The sequence below is a fragment of the Myotis daubentonii genome, chromosome 19, assembly GCF_963259705.1.
Source record: "Myotis daubentonii chromosome 19, mMyoDau2.1, whole genome shotgun sequence".
Classification (NCBI taxonomy): domain Eukaryota; kingdom Metazoa; phylum Chordata; class Mammalia; order Chiroptera; family Vespertilionidae; genus Myotis; species Myotis daubentonii.
Genome location: NC_081858.1, coordinates 18,109,416 through 18,132,017, shown reverse-complemented (window position 1 = coordinate 18,132,017; position 22,602 = coordinate 18,109,416). Strand labels below are relative to the sequence as shown.

Below are 22,602 nucleotides of genomic sequence, written 5' to 3'. Positions count from 1 at the left end.
TCTACACAGACGACGGCGGTGGCTGCTCTTGCAAACGGGCAATGGATGCTTCCATGCTGTGTGACTCAAGTGCATGAGCCCTGATAATGAACGGTGGAAAGAACAACTGTTGGCTCCCCTCTATGACCAGAGACTATTTCATAAAGGGGCTTCAAGGCCGCTATAAATTGAATGTTAAAAACTCGTCTTACTTCGTGGGCACAAATAACCTTTAGACTAGAGCGTGCAATCATTTTCAAGAGACAAGCTGGCCGGGTGACTGGGCCATGTGCAAGTCAAAAGGCATTCTAGTCTGGTAAGAGCATCGAAGAAGCATTAATAGACATCACCTCCTGAACTTCTTTCCTTTGTGCCCGGTGCCAGCACCTGCCCTGTGTGAAGCGCGTGCGCACACACACACACACAGACACATACATACACATACGCACACGCACACGCACACGCACACACACAGCTGGTGCTTCAGAGGGATCTCGGTTTGTTACGGAGCTCTGTGTGTGTCTTCATTTGAACGAGATGGAGCCAGGATTGCAGTGCGTGTTCTCTTTTATCTTCCCCATTTAATATTTTAAGAAATAAAGGTAGGGATTAGAGAAAAGCAGACGAGAGGAGGTGGGGAGGCGATTGAATCGGGGTGGGGGGAGGATAGAGAGGCCCGATTAGCTTTGTCTTGCTAATGCACTCTGTTTTGTGGCTGATGGCCGCTCAGACAGATTCAGACCACCTCACAAGGGGGAGGCGACACAGCAGCAAGACAGCTCAAGTGGCAAGCGTTACTGGGGACAAAAGACGCACCTGCAAAGCGCAGCCCTAATCGTCCCTGGAGGCCAGGGCCAATGCCGGGAGATAAGTGCCCGGCAGCACCTGAATGAGATCTGGCAGCGCAGCGTGCATCCGCCGGGAGGCTGCCGCTAATTCATGGCAGGAGAGGGTTGCTGCCCAGCTAGTGAGCGTCTCCTGCGATGCCTGAATGAGCCCGGTGGCCTTACAGATGGACTCCCTGCGCACAAAAGGACCAGGGAACACACTGCACAGGCAGGGGGAGGGCTGAAAGCTAGGACCCTGGGGGGGGGGGGATGTGTTGGTTATTAATATAGTTCAACTTAGCCAAACTGGCTTCTAAACCAAACTCTGTAGTTAAACCCAGAGTCTCATTAGCCTTAGCCTGTGAGGGTGGAGGAACTTTCAGGGTTCTCCGTATTCCCTTTCTCCCTTCATCCCTCTTGCTCTCCCCACTCCCTTCCTCCCCTTCTTCCCTCTTCCTCCGGGCCTCCCTTCCTCTCTCTTTCTCTTCTTTCCTTCCCTCCTTCCAAGAAGTGGGTCCCTATCTGCACGTGAAAGGAAGTTCCATAACGGGAACAGATGGAACCAGAGTGGCTCTGAATGGAGGCAGAGCCCTCACTCTGTGGCCCCAAGTCATGCCTAAGGAGCCACAGCTGGAGAGTCTGGGCTTGACTGGAACTGACTTAGTTCAGCCCCTTCCCTTGATGGGAAACTAAGGCTCAGGGGATGAAGGGATTTCCCCAAAGTAAACCAAAAGTGCCCTGACCTCCAAGCCAGGGTGTTACTCTAATACATTTTCTCTCCCTTTAAAAAAATATGTTTTTATTGAGTTTTTAGAGAGAGAGGAAGGGAGAGGGAGAGAAGATAGAAACATTGGGGATAGAGAAACATAGATCGGCTGCCTCCTGCCCTCCCTCTACCGGGGATCGAGCCCACAAGCCGGGCTTATGCCCTGACCAGGAATCGAACCAGCGATCTCTATGGTGCATGGGACAATGCTCAATCCACGGAACCAAGCCAGCTGGGCTACATTTTCTCTCTTATCGAGATTATTAAATAGGCCATCAAGTAAAATGTGGCTTGGACTGTAGAATGAGACTATCTAATTTAGTTTGCATGGCAAAATTAAATAAATCTGATTTGGAAAGGAAAACAGTAGCATAAATAGGACCGGCCCAGGTTGGGGTAGGGGAGAAGGAAGCAAATGAAAACCACAGACGTTTACAATCAGGTTCATCATGTTGTATATTTTCTCCACTACATTCTTTTGTCATCATTTGATTATAAATTATGAATAGGAAACACAAAGTCCCATGTGATCAAAGGTGTGGCCTTGGCCAAGACACCCAGGCTGTTTGGGTCTCTGGTTTCCTCCATAACCCGTGAGGATTTTGAAACAAATGGTCTCGAAGTTTCTTCCACTAAAAGAACATTATGTTTCTCTGGAGTATGATACCGTGCTACTTTAAATGCAACCAACACTAAAAACTTCTGCTTTCATTCTATATCGGGGGTCCTCAAACTTTTTAAACAGGGGGCCAGTTCAGTGTCCCTCAGACCGTTGGAAGGCCGGACTATAGTTTAAAAAAAAAAACTATGAACGAATTCCTATGCACACTGCACATATCTTATTTTGAAGTAAAAAAACAAAACAGCCCCCGGTGAGGTAGGGACGGCTCCAGTGAGGTTGGGACAGATAATGGGGACCAGTATAGACTGATGAACAGGGGTAGATGCAGAGGCAGAGCAGCATTGAACAGACTGTCAAACTACAGTGGGAAGCCTGGGGAGGGTTTGGGGGGGGGGGGGATTAAGAGATCAACCGAAGGACTTATATGCATGCATATAAGATTAACCAATGGACACAAAACACTGGGCGGGGGAATGGGGGGAAGGGCCGGGGGAATGTCAAGGGGGGAAAAAAAAGGAGACATATGTAATACTCTTTGTAATACTTTAAGAAATAAAAGTTATTAAAAAAAACAAACAAAAAACAAAACAAAAAGCGGGAACAAATACAATATTTCTATTTGCATGTGGCCCGCGGGCCGTAGTTTGAGGACCCCTGTTCTATATAACGGCAGGTGTGCACTAAAAAAGTAGTGAAGGAGAGAGCAAGGTAGAGAGAATGTCTGCCATACTCCTATTCACTCCTCAAGTCCCCCCACAAGAGTCTCCTCCTCCAAGGAACTTTTCTTTTGCCTTGGGCGGATTTTCCTCATTCACATTTTTTTTTTCCTCCCTCAGATCATTCTATTCACTTGTTTAAATGCCTAGAATCTAACACAGTATCTGGAGCAATAAACCTTTACATTATTGTTTCAGAAATAAAGATGTTGAGAAATGCTATTGTAATCTTTGCTAAAATTGTCACTGGCAAACTTGTTTGCTGAGTCCGTTTTCTTTCTCTCTTAACCAAACCAAACCAAAACAACGAGACTAAATCCTCAAATCACCACTTTGGAATTGCTAAAATTTGTTCTCAAAACTTTGAAATGTAGCATTGCAAGCATCCCTACAATCTTTATGTCAATAGTTTCAACAGGGAAAACCCAATTTTCAGCTTGGAAAGCGAGCGATATCCATTGCATTCTATGACCAAACATTTTCTTTTGTGGAGTCACAGCTTCAAGTCATATCTTTACGATATTATGACACGACATTTTAAAACCTTGTGGTATTTTTTTCCCCAACTAGTGGCACAAGCAGGATCAGCTTTAGCGTCGTGTCTCGTGTGCTAGAGAAAGCTGTGTGGAATCAGAGCTGGTGCACAGGCCGGAGACCCCCACCCATCTCAGTGGCATGGGCCCGCGCCCCGCTTGTACCGAGGAAAATTCTAGGCCCCCGAAGGAACAGACTTACCTTCTTTGACACTCAGCCGTGGGGACTGGTCTGTGTGGGAGGGGGTGTTATAGGCCAACAGTGAACCTGAAAGGCAAAAGCAAAAGCAGGTTAGAACCACGACTCTGTCCTGCGATGAAGAGTAGGAGGTGACATGAGAGGGGAGTGGGAGGGGCAGAGACAGGGAGATAGGACAGGGGACCCATGAGTCCTCGAGAGAAAGAAACAGTCACTGTGATCCATCCTGGGGACCGCCATAGCTTCCTGGGTTAGGGTCAGAGTGGGTGAGGACAGAACGCTTGCCGGTGGGACACGCCCAGGCCCTCCCAGCGGCCTTCATGCTTCAGAGCTTCTCGGGGCCACGCCACGTCATGGCAGGAACACGGGACGGGGAATCGGAACACCAGGGCCTGGCCCGGTTCTGCCCCCCACGCCCCGTAAGCAGCTTTATATGTCTAGACCGTGATTTCTCATCAGCAAAATGACGGGGCTGAGCTGCGGCCGGGGCTGGCACGCTTAGAGGCCGGCCGGGAGTGCAGGCTCTGCAGGCCTGAGGCACAGTCGCGGCGGAACATTCTTCTTTGTTTTTGTTTTGTTTTGTCCACGGGCCAGAGCTGGCCAGCGCTGGCCGGCAGCTCGGGCCCTCCAGGCCCTGGAGGAGAGGTCGGCTGCTCCGACGGCCTCTGGGTTTCTGGGCAGGTCCCTTTGCTGGTGGGCCAGGCACTCAGATGCTCCGTCACTGCACTGGAGGGGTAGGGGGGGTGGGAGGGGCAAGGGGGTGGCCGTTCTCCCAATAGTAATTTTGCCAACCAAACGCCAGGCATAATACCTTGGGTTTTCTGTCATCCCTGAGGGCTGACATATATAATCTTTTAAAATGAAACTTTAACGGGTACCTAGTCTGTATCGAGCACTAGTGCAGATATTTTAAAGGCATGATCGTTTTTGCCCCGGCTGGGTGGCTCCGTTGGTTGGAATGTCATCCCATACCATGGAAAGGTTGTGGGTTCGATTCTTTTCAGGGCACGTACCTAGGTTGTGGGTTCGATCCCCAGTCAGGGCACATATGGGAAGCAACCGACTGATGTTCCTCTCACGTCGATGTTTCCCTCTCTCTCCCTTCCTCTCTCTCTCAAGTCAACAAGCATGACCTCGGGTAAGGATAAAAAAATAAAGGCGTGATAGTTTCTGTTGTCCCTTCTTTCCTAAAACTGGTTTTGCTCCTTAGATTCAAGCACATTCAAGAGTTTTATTTTGTAAAATGTCAGCGTTGTTGTTTTTTTCCTCCAAAGACTCCTTGAGATTCTCCTGGGGAAACTACGGCGCTCCCCAGACAGGACTGGAATCTGCTTTCACAGGAGACACGAGAGCTCGACATAAGCGCTGGAGGAGGAACAAGTCTTTCACCACAGCCCTCCCTGCTCCCTGGGCCGAGCGGCCTGGCTCGGGTGCCAGGGCTCCGGGCAGGGACCGGGCTGGCAGACACTCCTATTTTTAGTCTCCAGCCAGGGCAGGGAGGCGAGTGGAGCTGCTGCCTCACCCAGCTGTGGGCGTTCGGTTGCGTGCCGCCCAGAAAATGTGTGCCCTTCCCAGCCAGACGCCGAGGGAGAGAGTTTTCGAAAAATCATCCATCTGCCTAGAACCTCTGACTCCTGGCCTGGGCGGCTTCTTTCTGGCTCTGAAATTGTTTCAGACAAGAAAGAGGAGGGCGGAGGTGGGACTGAGCCTGCTCAGTGATGGAGTGTGGCCACGTGGTCACTGGCTTAGAAAGGAGACGGTCACACACACACACAATGTCCAAGGATCAGGTGCCTTTGGTTATTGAATTCTCAGAAATATTAGGGACCAAGTGAGGCTGGGGCAACCTCATCTTAAGATAGTTGTTATGCAAATCAGACTTTAAAATTAGAGCCCCTCCCCCATGCCCTAGCCAGTTTGGCTCAGTAGATAGGGTGTCAGCCTGCAGACTGAAGGGTCCCGGGTTCGATTCTGGTCAAGGGCATATGCCCGGGTCATGGGCTCAATTCCCTCTCTGCAATCAATAAAAAAATCTATATATATATAAAAGCCAAAGGGACTGTTACAACCGGACGACCCGCCAGTAGCTATGACATACACTGACCACCAGGGGGCAGACGCTCAATGCAGCAGCTGCCCCCTGGTGGTCAGTGAGCTCCCATAGCCAACCTCCCATGGCAGGCCAACCTCCTGTGGTCCCTCCCCCGGCCCCAACCCGCCCCCCCCCCCCCCCCCCCCGCTGGCCCTGATTGGCCCTGATCACCAGCCTGGCCAAGGAACCCCACCCATGCACAAATTCATGCACCAGGCCTCTAGTATTTTAATAAAATAAAATTAGAGCCCCTCTTACCACTTAGTAGCCTTGTGAGTGTAGCTCATCTCTCTAAGCCATGGGCTCCTCATTTATAAAACGGACTAATGGAAACACCTAGTGTGGCCTTGTGAGGACTGAGTAAGATGATCCATATAAATTGCTCCGAAAGTCCTTGGCTCGTAATAAGTGTTCAATCAATGCTAACTATCATCATTGCTACTTGTGTATCCCTTTTCCCACAGACACCACGATTACATACAATGAAGCCGTTATATAAGGCTCGCGGAGCCTGATCCCGTCCTCTGGAATCAGAGTTACGAACGGGTTCTCCTGCAAGAAGGAATAATCCCCCATGCCCGGAAGCGGGTGAAGACATGGAACCAAACGTTCCAGGGGAGTCAGAAAACGTCTCAGGAGTGAGACCAAGAATGTCTGCCTCTCTGTCCCCGACATTCTCCCCCCCCTACCCCTCCCCCGCCCCCCCCCCCCCCCCCCCCGCCTCAGGCTGAAACCTCACGGCTGGAGCAAATAAAGAAAAATGATGGTCTCCGAGGAGCAAGCTGCCTGAGTCATTAGTGCAGATTTAGCTAAGAGCACGAAGCTTAGATAAACCGCATTTATTAAATTTCCCCCCGGGGTGAAAGTCCTGGTTTGGGCACACGTGAATTCCACAGGAAACTCCCAGAAAGCCAAGAGAAAGGGTCCTTTGACCTCCGCAGAGCTCGCATGAAATACATCTTTCATGGTGACCTAGGGAAAGGGTTTTGCCCTCAAGACTGTTCCCGGGTCAAGTTTCACTCCTAGAAGGAGAGGCTGCCTTCCCGAGGGCGGGGCTGCTTTCGGGCATCTTCTCCCACCCCAGGGACCAGCATCCCCTTCCCTTCTCCATCCTTATTCACTCCTCAGGCTATGGAGGGTGGCACAGCACACTCTTGTGTTAAGGAAACTTGTTCTGATGGGAGGAGGTCCTCCCCGGAGCCTGGCCTCCTGCTCTGTGACTTTGGGTTTCTTTCTCCTGCGTTGAGGTTCCTTCTGCGTGAGGCTAATGTCCACTGAGCTCCCCATCTTTCCCAATGCCCCCTCCTCAGAGTAAACGGGCTGAGATGAGGGGGAAGGCAGCCAACTCATCGAACGCTCATTGTGTCAGGCGCTCTCTATCTGTTCTCTCGCTTAACCCTTACACGAGCAGCATAAAACCAGTATCACGTGATTCCCCTTTCACTGCGGAGGAAACCAGCATTCAGAGAAGTCAAGTAACTTGGCCAGGATCACACAGCCAGAAAGCCAGGGAGGCAGGAACCCCATTCTGGTCCAGCAGACCCTGCGAGCTAAACGGAAGAAACACACCACTCAATATTGGTGTGGGAAGTCAGCACAGTGCTAACCTTTGGCGAGAAGGGGGTGATGATGGAGAGCAGGCACAGGGGGGCTTCTAGTCTATTCTTTGCCCTGGGGGCACTTGAATGAGCGCGTGGATTCACTTTGTGATAATCCCTTGAATGGCACATTCGTGAGTTCTGCACCCCTCCGTACGTTTCAGTTCAATGACGACAATCGTTGGTGAGCCTCTTTGTCTTGTATCAGTGTGTGCATACGGGCGTATGTGTCTGTCTATTTAGTGGGGGCGCCGAGAAGCATGAAGTGGCTGCTGTTCAGAATGAAATGGCCTTCCCAGTGTGAAAACAGAGGCACAAAATCAACGTCCACTTGGGATCCCTCCTGGAGACAGTATTTAGGACCTGAACGAAGATGGGAATGAGCAGAGCGGCACTTTGCAGGTGTGGGGCAGAGCCGACAATGGGGCTTTCTTCCACTCTGCACTGCCCCCACCCAAGGGGCTCTTCATCGGGGACACCTGGAGCAGGAGCGACAACGGGGTCCCGGTGCCAAAGCCTTTGTCTCCTGCCTCACGCAGTCAGCCTATTGAATCCGGGTCTCTCTTTTCTCTGCACCGTGTCAATGGCTGGGGTGGGGAGGGGGGGAGGGTGGAGGGCAGAGGGAAGGAGGGCCTGGCTGACGACGGAGTCCAGGGAAACCTGGCCTTTTGTTCCGCGGGGACCCTGTTCTCCTTTCCTGGTCAGAACCGGGCCTGCAAGGGATAATACTTCACCAGCCTAATGGCCCGGGCCCATCACCTTTGCCCGACTGTCTGAGCTGCCGGTGGGAATGCCACAAGATGCAAAATGTGTTTCCCATTAAGTTTAAATTAAAAATGAGAATCAAGACAGATACCCACTCTGTGGCCTCCCAGTCACACAACATATTTCATCTCTCGTGCCGCTACTACTGAAAAACACCGTTTCTTAGCCCGGCCTCAGTGGCGCAGTGGTTGAGCATCAACCTATGAACGAGGAGGTCGGGGTTCGATTCCTGGTCGGGGCATATGCCTGAGTTTCGGGCTTGATCCCCAGTGTGGGGTGTGCAGGAGGCAGCCGATCAGTGATTCTCTCTTATCACTGGTGTTTCTATCTCTCCCTCTCCCTTCCTCTGAAATCAATAAAAATATATTTTAAAACAAAACAAAACACAGTTTCACAGAATTTTTCACAGGCCAGACCCAGTTATACGTATAGAAATCAACTTTTTGGTAAAATGAAGAAAGACTTTCTTCTGCCCATGGCGCCCCACCCAGGACCTATTGGGCTCCCAGAAACCCCCAACTCCCCCCAGTGGCCCCACGTTTGAACTGCCAGCTGGGGACCGCTCTCACTTCCTTTGAGGTCCCACCCAATCTCATTTCCCGCAGCCACGGCTGTAAATAAGGCCCATGCCAAGCGGGCTGAGCCCAGAGAGATACCATGGGGCCGCCCCTCGGGCCCTGAGTGGGCACTGCGGGGAGGAGAGGAGGACACGGTTAGTGTGGTGAAGGGTTTGGCTTAATCTGCCTCATTCCAGGAGGCCACAGGCAAGTTTTCGGAAAGCATTTATCTCCTGGGACAAATAAAAACAGAACAAGCTGTGGGGAAAGTGGTCTGGCTCTACATGGAAGAGGCTCCTCTCCGTGGAGGAGGCTGATTCCAACACAGCGATGGGACGACGATGTGGTGCAGGTTAACGCGAGCTCTACGGGCCCATCTCCACGCAGAGGGGAGGCTGTGGGCCTGGCCTCCGCCCGGGACTTAGGAGGCCTGGGTCTCAGATACCAGCGGCTCTCCACTGGCTGTCTGCCTTTGAGCCAATGAACCTCAGTGGCCACAGCTTTAAAATGGGGATTATAAATAGTCCGAGTGGTGTCCACAAGGGGGCGTCCTGTCCACGTACACTAGTGAATGACACCTGGGGAGGTGCACACCTGAGCCCGAGTGTCCCCAGGAGGTCCAGATTGATCCTAAGTGCTCTGTGCATCCTCCCCAGCCCACCATCCCCCTCCCCCTCAAGTGTGGGCAGTGTCACAGCGGGACTAGGGTGCGGCCACTCTGTGGGGAACAGCCTACAAGCCCAGGCCTGAAGGACAGGCACCTGCAGGCAGGCCGGATAAATGCGAGCGTGCTGGGCTATCAGACAGGGTGCGGAGCAGCATGATGTTGCTATTTATTCTCCATCTCCACCCTGGACAATTCATTTACATTTTGATGCTTACTTTTATTCATTTTTTTAAAAAATATATTTTTATTGATTTCAGAGAGGAAGGGAGAGGATAGAAACAGATAGAAACATCAATGATGAGAGAGGATCATAGATCGGCTGCCTCCTGCACGCCCCACATGGGGGATCGAGGCCACAACCTGGGCATGTGCCCTGACCGGGAATCGAACCGTGACCTCCTGGTTCATAGGTCGACGCTCAATCACTGGCTGGGGTTCAGTGCTTACTTTTAAAGCTTCCCTCCCAGACAACCAGAATGACTACTCAAGCGCCTGTTAGAACGTGTAAATGTGACGCCAGGAGTTCGTATCCTCTAAGTCTAAGGTTCCCTTTTGCTGTGACAGTCTGGGGAGATCAGACTGCGAGGAAGCACAGCTAGTCGGGAGCCCCTGACGCGCCGTTTAGGCCTGAGGTCTCCGCGTCTCTGCTGACTCCCTAGCCCACAGCACTTCCTCCTTCTGTGCGGAGGCGCTCAGCTATTCTCCTTCCACTTCTTGCCTAAATGCAAGATGCTTGAACCCCGTGCCCTCCTCAACAGAAGGACAGGGGACCCAGCACCAGGCACCAGCATCCCTTCCTCCTGCCTCTGCTCAGGGGCCTGGCCTCTTCTCCCAAAGTGCCGGCCTCCCCGTCTGAGCACAAAACATCCGCTGGAAGTCCATCTGCAAAAACAATACAGCGTTTGAGGACACGCTGGTGGACACCAGGGGGTTCCCAGCCGTCCAGGCAGCAGACGGCCACCAGCCAAGTGACCTCCTGCCGCGGTGTAGCAGGCCAACCTCCACCCGGGGCCACAGGGTCCCAGACGCTAGAGCCTAAAGGTAGACACCAATGAAAACAAAGCATGAACCAAAGCTGCCCTCCAGGCCAGCAGGTCACTGTAAGTCTAGGTTCCTCCAAAGGCCTGCAGACTATGCCAGTCCTATGCCGGGCGAGCAGGTATGAGCCTCAATACGGGCATTTCGGTTTTGGCTTTCACAGAGAGCTGTGGTGTTTCTATCAAGACACAGACCGATTTCCATTGGGCTGTTTCACTCCACATTGTACCATATATATATACTCTGTTCCATCTCCTCTCCACTCTGAAAACGTGTTCCACTAATAATCTCTTTTCTGGAAACTTCATTTTCTTTTTATGACTTTGAGGCATCTTCCTTCACGTCCACACGTACTCTTACGAAATAAAGAAGGAGCCCGGCCAGTGTTGCTCAGTGGTTGAGCATCTACCTATGAACCTGGAGGTCATGGTTCGATTCCCGGTCAGGGCATATGCCCAGATTGCGGGCTCGATCCCCAGTGTGGGGCATGCAGGAGGCAGCCAATCAATGTTACTCTCTCATCATTGATGTTTCTGTCTCTCTGTCCCTCTCCCTTTCTCTCTGAAATCAATAAAAACATACAAAAAAATAAAGAAAGAAAAAGAAGCCAACCACACTCTTCCTTGCCCTGCTACCAGTACCCCACAAATAGCACACTCTCTGGCCGCCACTTCTTCGTCGCCTGCCTGCTCCTTCACTCTCGCTGTTATCTGCTCTCCATCAGTAGCCAGCCTGCTCAGTGGCTGCCAATGGCCAGCTCACCACATTCCTGGCCCTTTGGAGCAGATGTTGGTCTTACCTCAGGGCCTGTGGCTTAGGTCCCTCTGTGACAGGGAGTCTGAGTGGGGATTTGGGTTGTTTACGGACCAGCCAGAAAGCAGGGTCTGGGGATCACATGGCATGAATGGGCCTTTCCCCACATCCAGTCAGAATGGGCTTGGACATTTCCCCAACAAGGGCATCTGTCCTGGAGCCCTGAGTCACTGGGTCCAGGCTGCCTCGGTCCATCTCTTCTCCCAGAAAGGAGGAAATGGGGCCCATGAGTCCTGGCCTCCTGCCTCCTGATCTGGGGAGAAGCACACAGGCAGGTTTGGCCAGTGCTTTCGCTTTGCTGGTCTCTGCGTCTCATGCCCACACCCACCCCTGCCCTGCCCAACTAGCATCCTTCGTTGCAGGGTTCTGTGCAAAGACCTTATTTTTAAAAAGTCTATAAACACTGAAGTGCTGAGAAACAGAGATGGTTAGAAAACGCTCATTCTCCAAAGCTCGGAAAAAACTGGGTGGAACGTTGCCCCCTTTTTGGAAATGGCTGGGCCTCGGGCTGACCTCCTGCTGCTGCAAGACTCAGACATGAGGTCATGGCTCTGGTGGTAACATATACGGCGTCACCCCCACTCCCCACTGGATGCCAGACGCCTCGGAGGGGTGACCGAGGAGCCCAGGGGCACCAGTGGAAACTCCCGAAGGCACTTATTTAAATGTTTAATGTTGAAAGCCAGCGTGTGTTGCCCCAGTCCACGCAGCGTACAGTTGCCGAACAAGACAGACAACACCAAGGACGGTGAGCTGAAGACCCGCTGGACAGCGCAGAGCAAATGAAGAACCGACCACCCGAGGGCCCAGGAGATGGGAAAGGCGGCCCGGAGGCCCTCTCCAAGGATCTCAGCTTTGATGGGGCTTTAGAATCATCAAACCCTTTCCCTCCGAACCTTAGCACCTTCGAGATCCCCAGCTGTCCCGGCCACTGACAGCAAACACTGTCTGCGAAGGCGGCCAGTCTGTCCCTGGGCAGGGCTGGCTCAGAAAGCTTCCTCGTAGGATAAGCCCACATCTGTTTACCTGTAGCGTCAACTCCCGATATCAGTACCGTCCTTTCTGGCCACAGAAGAGCCCTTTCATCCTTGGGGGCACTGGTAGACCACCGGGCCTGGACTTCCGGTGAAGAGTTAAGGCCAAGGTTATTAGTGGGCCTCAAAGAATTCTGGGTGTAGCGCATATCAAATGACCTTTGTATCAAAGTGTTGGTGCTAGCGAACCCCTACCGTAGAGAAATCCTACGGGCAACTGCGCGCTCTCTGTGTAAACTCTCCCTTTCCCAAGCGCCTTCCTCCTGGCTGTCAGGTGACGCTTCCAACAGGGCTCACCGACCTGCAGCACCTGCCCTCTTCCCTGCTTAGTAAAAAGGGGGTGTGGGTGGCAGCCCTAAATGCGGGGTTAAGAGGCTCCGGAGTGACCCCAAGGATAAGAGGAATTGAATGTGTAGACGTTCAAATCCTTCAATCCTAAATCCATGGATCTAGATTTGCTGTGGGAACCCTAACTCATCGCTCTGGACAACACGAGCCAGGGCATCCCTGTATTTGTCATCCTGGGGCTGTTTCTGGGAAGGGGTTCTCACAGGCCGTGCGCGGCCAGCCTCGGGCAGACCCCCTGGGCCACAGCTCCCTACTTGTTCTCCATTCCTCATTTTACTTCCCTTGCCCCCCCAGGACTGGGTCAGCCCTCTCGCAGGGTCTGCCGGAGCCCACGGGACCCTGGTAACCTCACGGCCCCAACCCGCAGCTCCTACAGCTTCTGCCCAACCAACGCCGATGGCAGGGGGCCCAGCTTCCTTTCCTGGGTTGGCTCCCTGGGAAGCCAGTCTGGTTGGGAGCCGGCCAGGCAGAGGTCTCCCCCAGCCCTGGGGACCTGGGCTGCACCCTCCAGGCGGGGGGCTCCCTCCCCAGAAGGAGACAGGCACTTACTTTCCCTGAGGTAACTGAGGTGTGACAACAGCACTTCTGTGTTGTAGAGGGAGGTGGCTCGGAGGAAGTCCTCCTTGTTCATTTTGCACAGTTCCTTGCCGTCCATGTTCTGGAAAAAGGCCGTGTCAATGTCCATCAGGCCGTACTCCTTTATCGCCCACTCCAGCCACTGCCGCACGTGCTCCTGCGTCCACAGCGTGGGGTCTGCAGGGGACAAGGCCTGTCAGCCAGGGCGTCACCAAGCCTGGGCAGCCTCTCTCGGTCTTCCTCCCTCCCTCCTTCCCCTTCTCTCACTCTGTCTCTTTCCTCTCCAATCTCCCTTTCCCTTTCCCCCACTCTCCCTCTCCCTCTCCCACCCCACGCTCACTGGGAAAGTGGGTTCCCTCCCAGATGGTCCTCCCAGAGCTCCATCTGGTCCAGGGCATCTGGCGCTGCCTGAACCACTTAGCGCGCTGGGGAGGTTCTCAGATGCCTCACTCCACATCCTGACAGGACACTCTTTAAAGCTCTGGGAAGTCCATTGAAGCCTTTGCCTGAGAAATGGTGGATCCGAGTGAAAATAAACACAGTTCCAGCCATCAGGGCCCAGGTCTCTGGCAAGGGAAACCAGCTGCCTCTCGAGAACACTGATTTCATGGCAGAACACGAGCTCTCAGATGCTACAGAGAGAACACATCTGCGCTCGCAGATGGCAGACCTGGTGGTGTGAGGCCTTAACATGGACCAGCCTGCGCTTTCTCCTTTTGGAGACAGCTGTGCTGAAATTTCTACCAGATCTTCCTCAAAACGTTTTTAGGATATTTAAGTCCCCAAAGATGAGAAACCTTTAGCCCTTCAGTGAACATAATAATGTAAGGACTGAGGCCACCTCCACGTAGAACTCTCATGACTTCTTCTCAACCAGGAGTGTGTGTGTGTGTGTGGGGGGCGGGGTGGTGCGCTCTGAGTGCTGATGGGGAGCCTAGTGGGTTCCACAGAGGTAGCCTTACAGCTTACCACCTAGCACAGTCTGGAAGCCATCTGTTTTCTGGGCAGACAATTAATAGTGAATCCAAGAAACACTTGACATCTGCTCATCAAAGAAGAAAATGACATGGCCCCTGGCCTCATGAAAGACCTGTCCACATGAAGCATTCAGGCAGGAATGCACAGAGCTAAGCAACAGATTTTGCAGTGGGCGTTGAAGCAACCGGAAGAGGAGGACCTTCGTGTAAACGTGGAGAGTCAAGGAGGGCCTTCTGGAGGAGGAGGGAGACTGGGCACGGTATGTCAGCTGTCAGCCGCAGCTTCTACTGGGCCTCTTTGATTGGCAGGCTTATTGGGTAGGAGTATCTGAGCCACCTTTCAACCCCGTCACCCTCCCCTAAGAGTCTGGGCAAAACTGGAAATCAGAGCTTCTGCCGTTGCCCTGGTCTGGCACGGTCCCCTGCTTCTCCTTGGTGATTGCATGTGAGAATTAGGCTGGAAGAGGCTGTGTAAAGTGCTCAGCAGCAGGTCCTGCATGGGGTGGTCGCTGCATGTGTGCTGAAGGTGGGGGGCTGGAAAGAAGAGAGTGAGGAGAGGGGAGTCCAGAGTTATAGGTCATGGGCTGCTGCTGACTGTCATGCCACAACCCAGTGCCCGCAGCCCAGATCTGGGGTGCCTCCTGTGTGCCCCCTGCTCCACGTGTCCTGTTTTTCACTGATCAAGAAAATCCTACAAAATGGATTTTATCTTCATTCTCCAGATGGAAAGTGGAGTCTTAAAAGGTTAAGGCCTTAGCTCAACCTAAATCCAAGTCTGAGCGGGGGTTCCAATCCAATTCTCCCCAGGACTTCATTTAGTCCACGTGGGTGGGTCTTTTCTTCTCATAGTCCTTCCTGAACTTATAGCTTCATTGTATAAGTCAGAGACAATTGGGCATAGACCATTGGTAACTGGAAATAATTTTGCACCATTTCAGAATTCTAAAGAAAAATGGAGGAGGCTGGGGTGGTGGGTTATGTAGCATATTATTTTATCTGATCTCTGCTTCTTCTAATTCTCATTTTTAGCGTTCAAGGCCTCAGATCCCACGCTACACCATGTATTTAATGTATTTATTTCCTCCCTTGCTTAGGGCTCTATCACAGTATTATTTCTCTCCCTTTAGAGCACAATGAATTCTAAATCTTCCTCTCTGGGTGATGCTAACCTCTTCCAAATTTCCTGGAAGATTGGTCCCAATTTCTTCCTATCTGAACTTGGACCTGGTGGTTAACTAGGGTCCTCATTTACACTTGTCTTAAAACCCCACCGTGAGCGCAATAGATTCCTCCACTGATGTTTTATTGCCTTGATCTGTGGACATGCCCAGTGTAACTTCCCCTCACGTCCAGCAGGCTGGCCTGGAGGAAGCCACAGTGTCTGAGGGTAATGCCTAATGACTGAGCCAGAGGGAAAGCAGGAAAGTCAATCCATAGCTAGTGAGTTCATTATAGAAAGTGCTTTAAAAATCCCTTGATATGAACTTACACCGTTTTCATTATTACTGCCCTGGTTACCTTGGCCCACTGCAGACTGACATTTTGATATTGTTTTTGAAAATATTTCAACACCCATTTAGAGTTGAAGGGCCAACCAAGCAGTCTGGCTGTCTTTGTCCCTTTCTCCTACGCCCCCCCCTGCCCCCCAAAGAGTCTATAGAAATGTACACATTTGGTTAAGACAATCTCGGATCCCCTAACCCTTCCATCCTCAAGATCTCCTTCCCATGCTGGCCACTGGCGAGGCTGGGGAGTTCAACACCAAACCACCAGAAGCCTGGTGAGGCTCGGCTTGGCTTGGCCTTGGGGAGTCCGCAGAGGCCCCACCATGCCCACGGCAGTGCGTTTCCATTGTCTGCCACCTTCTGATGTGAAGGCAGAAGACACGGTTCTCTCGGACGTGACAGATACACCTGAGCTATAGACATTCCTAGCTGGGGTCCTGGAGGAGATCACCCATGAAGTAACATAGGTCACGCAATGTGGGTGAAGCAGTTCAATCCGCCCAGCACCCCAAAGTGCTCATCAACGGAGCTACTCCTTCTCCTCCTTTGTGAGCTCACGTGCTTGTGGAAGAAGGACACGTAAAAGGCTCGTGAGCAGCTTTGAGGTCCTACAGGGCACAGACACATCCCTGTTAGCCACAGGTCCCCACCCCTCCCACCTTGAACTTGGCCCAGCACACCAGGGTGTAGCTGTAGTCCCAGGAGACGGGGAGACACAGCTTCCCATGGAAAATGAATACGAAGGGCCTGGGAGGAGTGGCCCACACGAAGCCACACCTTCAGACCAAGAAGCAACTGCCTTTGGATTTCCTCAGAGAGATGGCTAATCCTTGCCTCACACACAACTATATTTGTATTTTTCCAAATGGAAGGGGCTTTGCCTTCTCGGTAGAGTTATTTTGGTCAAATGACTCTTAATCTCTGCCCTATAATTCACGTTGCTTAAGGTTTGGACGTTCTAGCTCCTTCTACCTGGCACCAACCCCACACGGTTCAGTTTTCAGACTCCCTTTTGGACCTGGCGGCTGAGCTTGCTGGTCTAGCTGAGGCCGAGCGTCCAGCCAATACAGGGAAGGCTTGAACAATGATTTTATTTTCTGTACCCAACTGCACTACTACCTAGGAAAAATAGGCTTTTTTTTACATAATGACATAACTCGCTGCACACATGGTAAGGCACTCCATTTGTTAAATATAGTTATTTCTATTTTGAGACTGAATGCGCTGGCTATAATTTTGGAAAGGTGGGACCCTGTGGATGCCAAGAGCCTATGCCCGATGGGCACGACAGACCTCTGTAGCCACTCTGCTCCTTCCAGGGAGGGTGGGCACGCCTGGGGCTTCCCAGGGCTCCTGCTCTCTGTGTCGGCCTCGCCCTATGGGACCAGGCACTGGCACAGAGTCTGTGATGGGATCTGCACTCAGGGTTCTAGTGACATTTGGGACAGGGTCTTGGAAGGCAGCTGAAGGAAGAAGGCGAGAGACCAGGGCACCAGGTAAAAGTTTAGATGCCCTGGGGACAGGCCTGCCCTTCAACTACTCGCCCAGAGAGTGAGGACGTGGATGCCCTCCAGCAACCTGGTTCCCACGGTACCTGCGGGGACGATCACCCTCCTCTCATTGGTGGTCATGTTGGGAGGAGGAGGGCCGTTCTTCTCGTCCATGTAGCTGTTGTAATTCATGGCATTGGACTCGCCTCCACCAACCAGCTTGCTGCATTTGCTGACGCTGCAGTCCACCGGAGACTCCCTAGATGGAGAAGAGACAAAAGCCAGGAAGTCATCACTGCCACTGTGGTCCCCACAGCACGGAGCTCACCCTGGCCAATCGCTCAGACAACCGGAGTCATTTCCCAGCCCCACCTGGTGCAGAGTGGTGAGGATGCTGCTGAAGCCGCCTTATTTCTTTTTTAAAAAAAACATGATTTATTGATTTCAGAGAAGAAGGGAGAGGGAGAGAAACATTAATGATGAGAATCATCCATTGGCTGCCTCCTGCATGCCCCCTACTGGGGATCAAATGTACAACCCTGGCATGTGCCCTGACCTGGAATTGAACCAACCTTGACCTCCTGGGTTCATGGGTTGATTCTCAACCGCTGAGCCACACCAGCTAGGCACTGCCACCATATTTCTATTCTCCACACTGCCACCAGAGTTTTCTTCCAATCCCAGCCTGGTCCTAGAACTGCCATATTTAAAAACTTTTGGCAGCTCCTACTGCCCTCAGACTAGAGCAGCGGTTCTCAACCTGTGGGTCGCGACCCCTTTGGGGGTCGAACGACCCTTTCACAGGGATCGCCTAAATACATCCTGCATATCAGATATTTACATTACGATTCATAACAGTAGCAACATTACAGTTATGAAGTAGCAACGAAAATCATGTTATGGTTGGGGGTCACCACAACATGAGGAACTGTATTAAAGGGTCGCGGCATTCAGGAAGGTTGAGAACCACTGGCCTACAGTCTGGACTTCTCAGCACAGGACTGCAGCGCCCACGTGCCTGCAGCTGACAATTTTCACCTTGTTACCAGGCAGACTACACCTGGCTCCCCGCAGTGTGTCTGCACTGGTCCCTGGATTGTCATGCCCTGTTAGCTTGGCAGGTGCCCAGGCCCTTGCTGGATGAGGGAGTTTCCTGGGATGGTGACATTGCCTTTTTGTAACCTCAATGTAGATGATCGCCAGCTTTGTACAGAACCTTGTACAGAGGATGAGCGATAGCTGTTTCCTGAGCGAATTATTTCTATTGCATACATATCATTTCAACACATTTTTCATATCTTGTTCTATCTGAACTTCCCAATAGCCATCCAAGATAGGCCTGGCAAGGGTTAATGGGTCCTTGCTATGCTTAAGGCAACTGAGAGGCGAGGTGACTGGGCCAGGGTCACCCAGCTAGTACAGGTGGCAGCAGGGTCTTTAATGTTAAGCTTCCCCATCCAAACACACATGCGGAAGAGCTGGTTGCTGGGTGGAGGAGGAATAGAATCCAAGAACTTCAACCTGCTATAGACAGGCTGTGGCCTTGTGGCATTTCCCAGCCCTGGCACCACACTCACAGGGGAAGTATACAGAGGTGCACAAGGGACAGAGCCAATCACCCAACCTGGTCTCAGAGTCTGTAGCCCAGTTAGCCCCTGAGGTTTTGCAAGAGGCTGCTCACTGGCTTCCGTCAGCAACAAGCAACCATCTGGAGATCCGAGCTTGCGGCCTCCTGGCGCCCAGAGCAGGTTGGCAGGACATGCCACATACCCCAGGGCAGCGTCATGGACCCTCTCCCCGTGCCCAGGGCAAGTGGCATCCAGCCCTGTCCTAGCTTTCACTCGCCACTCAGCAGCAGCAGGACCAACGCAGGCAGCCAGGCCAAGGGGAGGCTGCAGCTGCGGGTCTACAGAGCAGGAAGCTCCGGTTCTTCCATGCGGGAGACCAGCCAGCTCTCTCAGGAGCTCGAGACCAGCCTTCAGACCCAGGAGTTCAGATGAGGTTCAGACGACAGCCGCCCGGCTCGGCCGCCCAACCCCTCCGGCCTTCGGAAGGCCTGGCCGCTGCCTCCCTCACTCTGCTGTGGTCGGGGACTGACCATCAGGAGGCCCCAGGCAGCAGGGCGCTGCCAGATGGGGTCCCGCTCCTCTCGCAAGGCGGTGGCAGTAGCTCCACTCACAGGGAGAGCAGCCCAGCCACGAACGCAGAAGAGGCGGGGACAGCCCTGTGTGTGTGTGTGTGTGTGGGGGGGGGGACTCGGGCAGGCCGGGGAGGCTGAGCACATTCAATAAAGTAAATTAAATGAATTTGTTTCTTAATCTGAAAGGAAAAAAATATTGAAGATCACTTATCATGGCTGGGAGATAAATGCTCCACTGAGATATTAGAAGTCAGACGGTAATTTTTTCCTGATGTCGTACAGAGGGGAACATGGGCTGAAAATGAAAATAAGATGTATAACTTACACATGTTAGAATTTAAGGTTTTACTATTCGCCTACTGTTTTTCCAGGCAGAGAACCAAGAGCCAGCCGTCAGAAACCCAGACTGTTGAAGGTTTAATGTCCCCGTGGCAGTGCGAGGGAGGCAGTAGCTCATCAGGACTTTTCACCAGGGGTTGGCCTTTGGCTTCTGCTGTTTAAGGACTTGGCCTGAGATGAAGCCGTCCCTGAAAGACCCTGGTCCTGGGTCTGAGCTGGGCCATGGCCAAGCTCACTGGGCTCCTCATGGCTAACCGCAAGTGAGGGTATGTGTACAGCCTCATACACACATATGCATGCACACATGCACACAACACACACGTGCATACATGCACACCCCAACATGTACATACACACATATGCACACATCCTCACCCCAGTGCACACATTTGCACATGCATGTACACCCCAACACATGCATGCACACCCAGTGCACACACACCCATACACACACATACCCCAACATGCACGCACATACATGCACGTCCAATGCACACCGGCACATACATGCACACACTTAGAACATGCATGTCCACCCAGACACATGCATGCGTGCATGCACATGTGTGCATGCACCCATGCATATGCACCACACACCAAGCCACCAGGGCCTGGCAGCCTTTCTCAGCGTACTTGTTCACTGTGAAACAACTCAAGTGCAGCAGAAGAGGGAGGATTAAGTTGGCCTTCAACCAAGAGAGCAGCGTCTCATTGGCTGGGAACTCCGTGGCAGAGGGTGGGGTTGCCCGAGCACACACTTCCCCGGGAGGAAGCGAGAGCGCGAGGGCCATGGGCAGGGACGATGCCTTTCAGCCTGGAGAGCCCTCTGTCCAGGGGCAGCGTGACGGGGGAAGAGGCTGCTCTGTGGGCTGCTCTCCCCTTAGGGACCCTGGGGAGACGAGTTTCAAAACATCCTTTCCCACATCAGCCAGGCCTCGGGGGGGGAGGGGATTCTGAGCCCCAAACTGACCCCCGCCATGCAGAGGTGAGAAGACAGAACCTCAAAAATCCCTGAAATGATAGCCATTTAGGCACCTGTGGCAGGGCCAGTCCTGGTGCCAGGAGTGGAGAAAAATATGTTTGAAAAAAAGAGACCATTTGGTGAAAGCTACCGGGTATGTCGCCTGGTAAGAAAAGGCACCTGCTGGGAGGTGGGTACCGAGGAGGCAGGAGCACCCGCTCCTGGTATCAGAACCATGGTCAAGGCCAGGTGACTCCTGGGAGCTGCTCAGTGCTCGGAGCCTCTTACTTCCTATCCCATAGAAACTCGCATCTGCTTCCTCCTCAGCCCCTGTGTTCACACCTGCTCCCCAGCTGAGCGGGATGCTCTGTTTGAACAGGCCCTGTCCTCAGCCTCAGACCCCTCAGCTAGGATCTGCACAGGGGTGCCCTCTGGGAGAAGCCTGGCCCCCAGCCTTTGCCAGGCCAGCCCTGCTCTGACGGCTCAAGAGAGAAGGAAGCCACACACACCTTTATTCCCATGCTCTCGGCCGCTCTGCCTCCTCCAGACAGCACCCCCTCGTGTGTGGCCACTGGGCTCCACAGCTACTGCTAAGGGGGGGCGGGCAGTCCCGGTGAAGCACAGCATAAAGGCTGCTCTTTACCGAGGCAGCTGGCACCTGTGAAGGGGCCGGATGAAAGCAAGAGGGAGGGGAGGAGGAGCACAGATGGAGGGAGGAGGCTCGGCCATTCAGCTGGTCTACACCACCGCGGATTTGTATTGAGACCTGCACTTACAGCTAGCACATGGCCGGGGCCCACCGGCAGCTGACCCACTGGGACAGGTGACAGGAGGACTAGGGCAGCCACAATAGGGCAGAAAGGAGGTGGTGGCTCCGACAGGTTAACTCCGAGCATGTCCATCTCGGCCACGGCTCAGAAAGCCACGGGTCAAAAAGCCACGGCAGGAAAGCCACGGCAGGGAGGCCACGGCAGCGAGGCCACACCATGGGGGCCACGGCATGGGGGGCGTGAACCTTGCAGCCTGGCCCTTTATTTTCACCCCGGGACATAAGCTCCGTCCTCCACTGGTCCTATTTTTGCGTGTTCAGGGAACATTGTTTTACAGAGACCACTACTGATTTCCAAGAAGTGCCTTGCACACCGTTAAGCCGTTTAAAACAAGATGAGCAATCTTCAGTATTTGAATAAAAGGAGATTTCAAAGACCTCTCCCAAAGACTACCCCTTCGACCAAAAACATTTTCTCTATCTTCCCATTGAACTCAGGGCACCTTCACACAGGGGGTGTCAACCCATCCATGAAGCTATAGCCAGGCTCACCTTCAGGGATGCCCAAGACTCACACGGATCATGTAAAGTCTCAAGACTACTCAAGCCACACAGCTACATTGGGACCTGTCATGTGTGTCTTCCATGTAATGTGTGCACATTGTGCAAAATTAAGCAAATCTTGCCCCGCTGGCGTGGCTCAGTGGTTGAGCATCAACCCATGAACCAAGAGGTCCCCGGTTCGATCCCCTGTCAGGTCACATGCCCAGGTTGTTGGCTCGATCCCCAGTAGGGCGTGTGCAGGAGGCAACCGTTTGATGTCTCTCTCTCTCATCATGTTTCTATTTCCCTCTTCCTTTCCCTTCCTTTCTCTCCCTCAAATTAATAAAAGCATATATTTAAATTTTTTAATTAAGCAAATCTGTGTTGTCCTTAGGATTTCTATAGGATTTATACATAGATGTCTGCAGATGAATTTTGGTTTTGAAAAGAAGATGAAACAAGTTAAAGGCAAATTTCAAGAAAAGAAAGGAAATCACCCGTAATAAAGCCATCGCACTGACGACATCCCTAATTTAAGGCCCATACATAGTAGATGCTCATAGCTTCTCGGGAATCCTGCAGGCGGTTTCTCACCCAGGTGTGTGTGGCGTGCTTCACACTGCAAGCTTCAGCCCCAGAACGCCCCTTAGGAAGGCCCGAGAGCAGGAGTTACAGGGTGAGTGAGGCCGCTCTTCCTGTCTGTGAAGCCTGAAGTGTCTAGGAGTCTAATAAGGGGATCCAGATCCCA

General features: G+C 52.6%; 1 protein-coding gene across 2 annotated transcripts in view; it reads right to left on the bottom strand.

Moving 5' to 3' along the window:
• Window positions 1-22,602, bottom strand: part of FLI1 (Fli-1 proto-oncogene, ETS transcription factor) — a 124,923-nt gene that overhangs the window by 26,457 nt on the left and 75,864 nt on the right. For both annotated transcript variants that reach the window (XM_059676831.1, XM_059676832.1), the window contains exons 3-5: window positions 17,207-17,361; window positions 13,104-13,307; window positions 3,646-3,711 (exon numbers count right to left, since the gene is read on the bottom strand). In XM_059676831.1, the coding sequence (XP_059532814.1) occupies window positions 3,646-3,711; window positions 13,104-13,307; window positions 17,207-17,361 (425 nt within the window). The remainder of the gene's footprint in view (window positions 1-3,645; window positions 3,712-13,103; window positions 13,308-17,206; window positions 17,362-22,602) is intronic.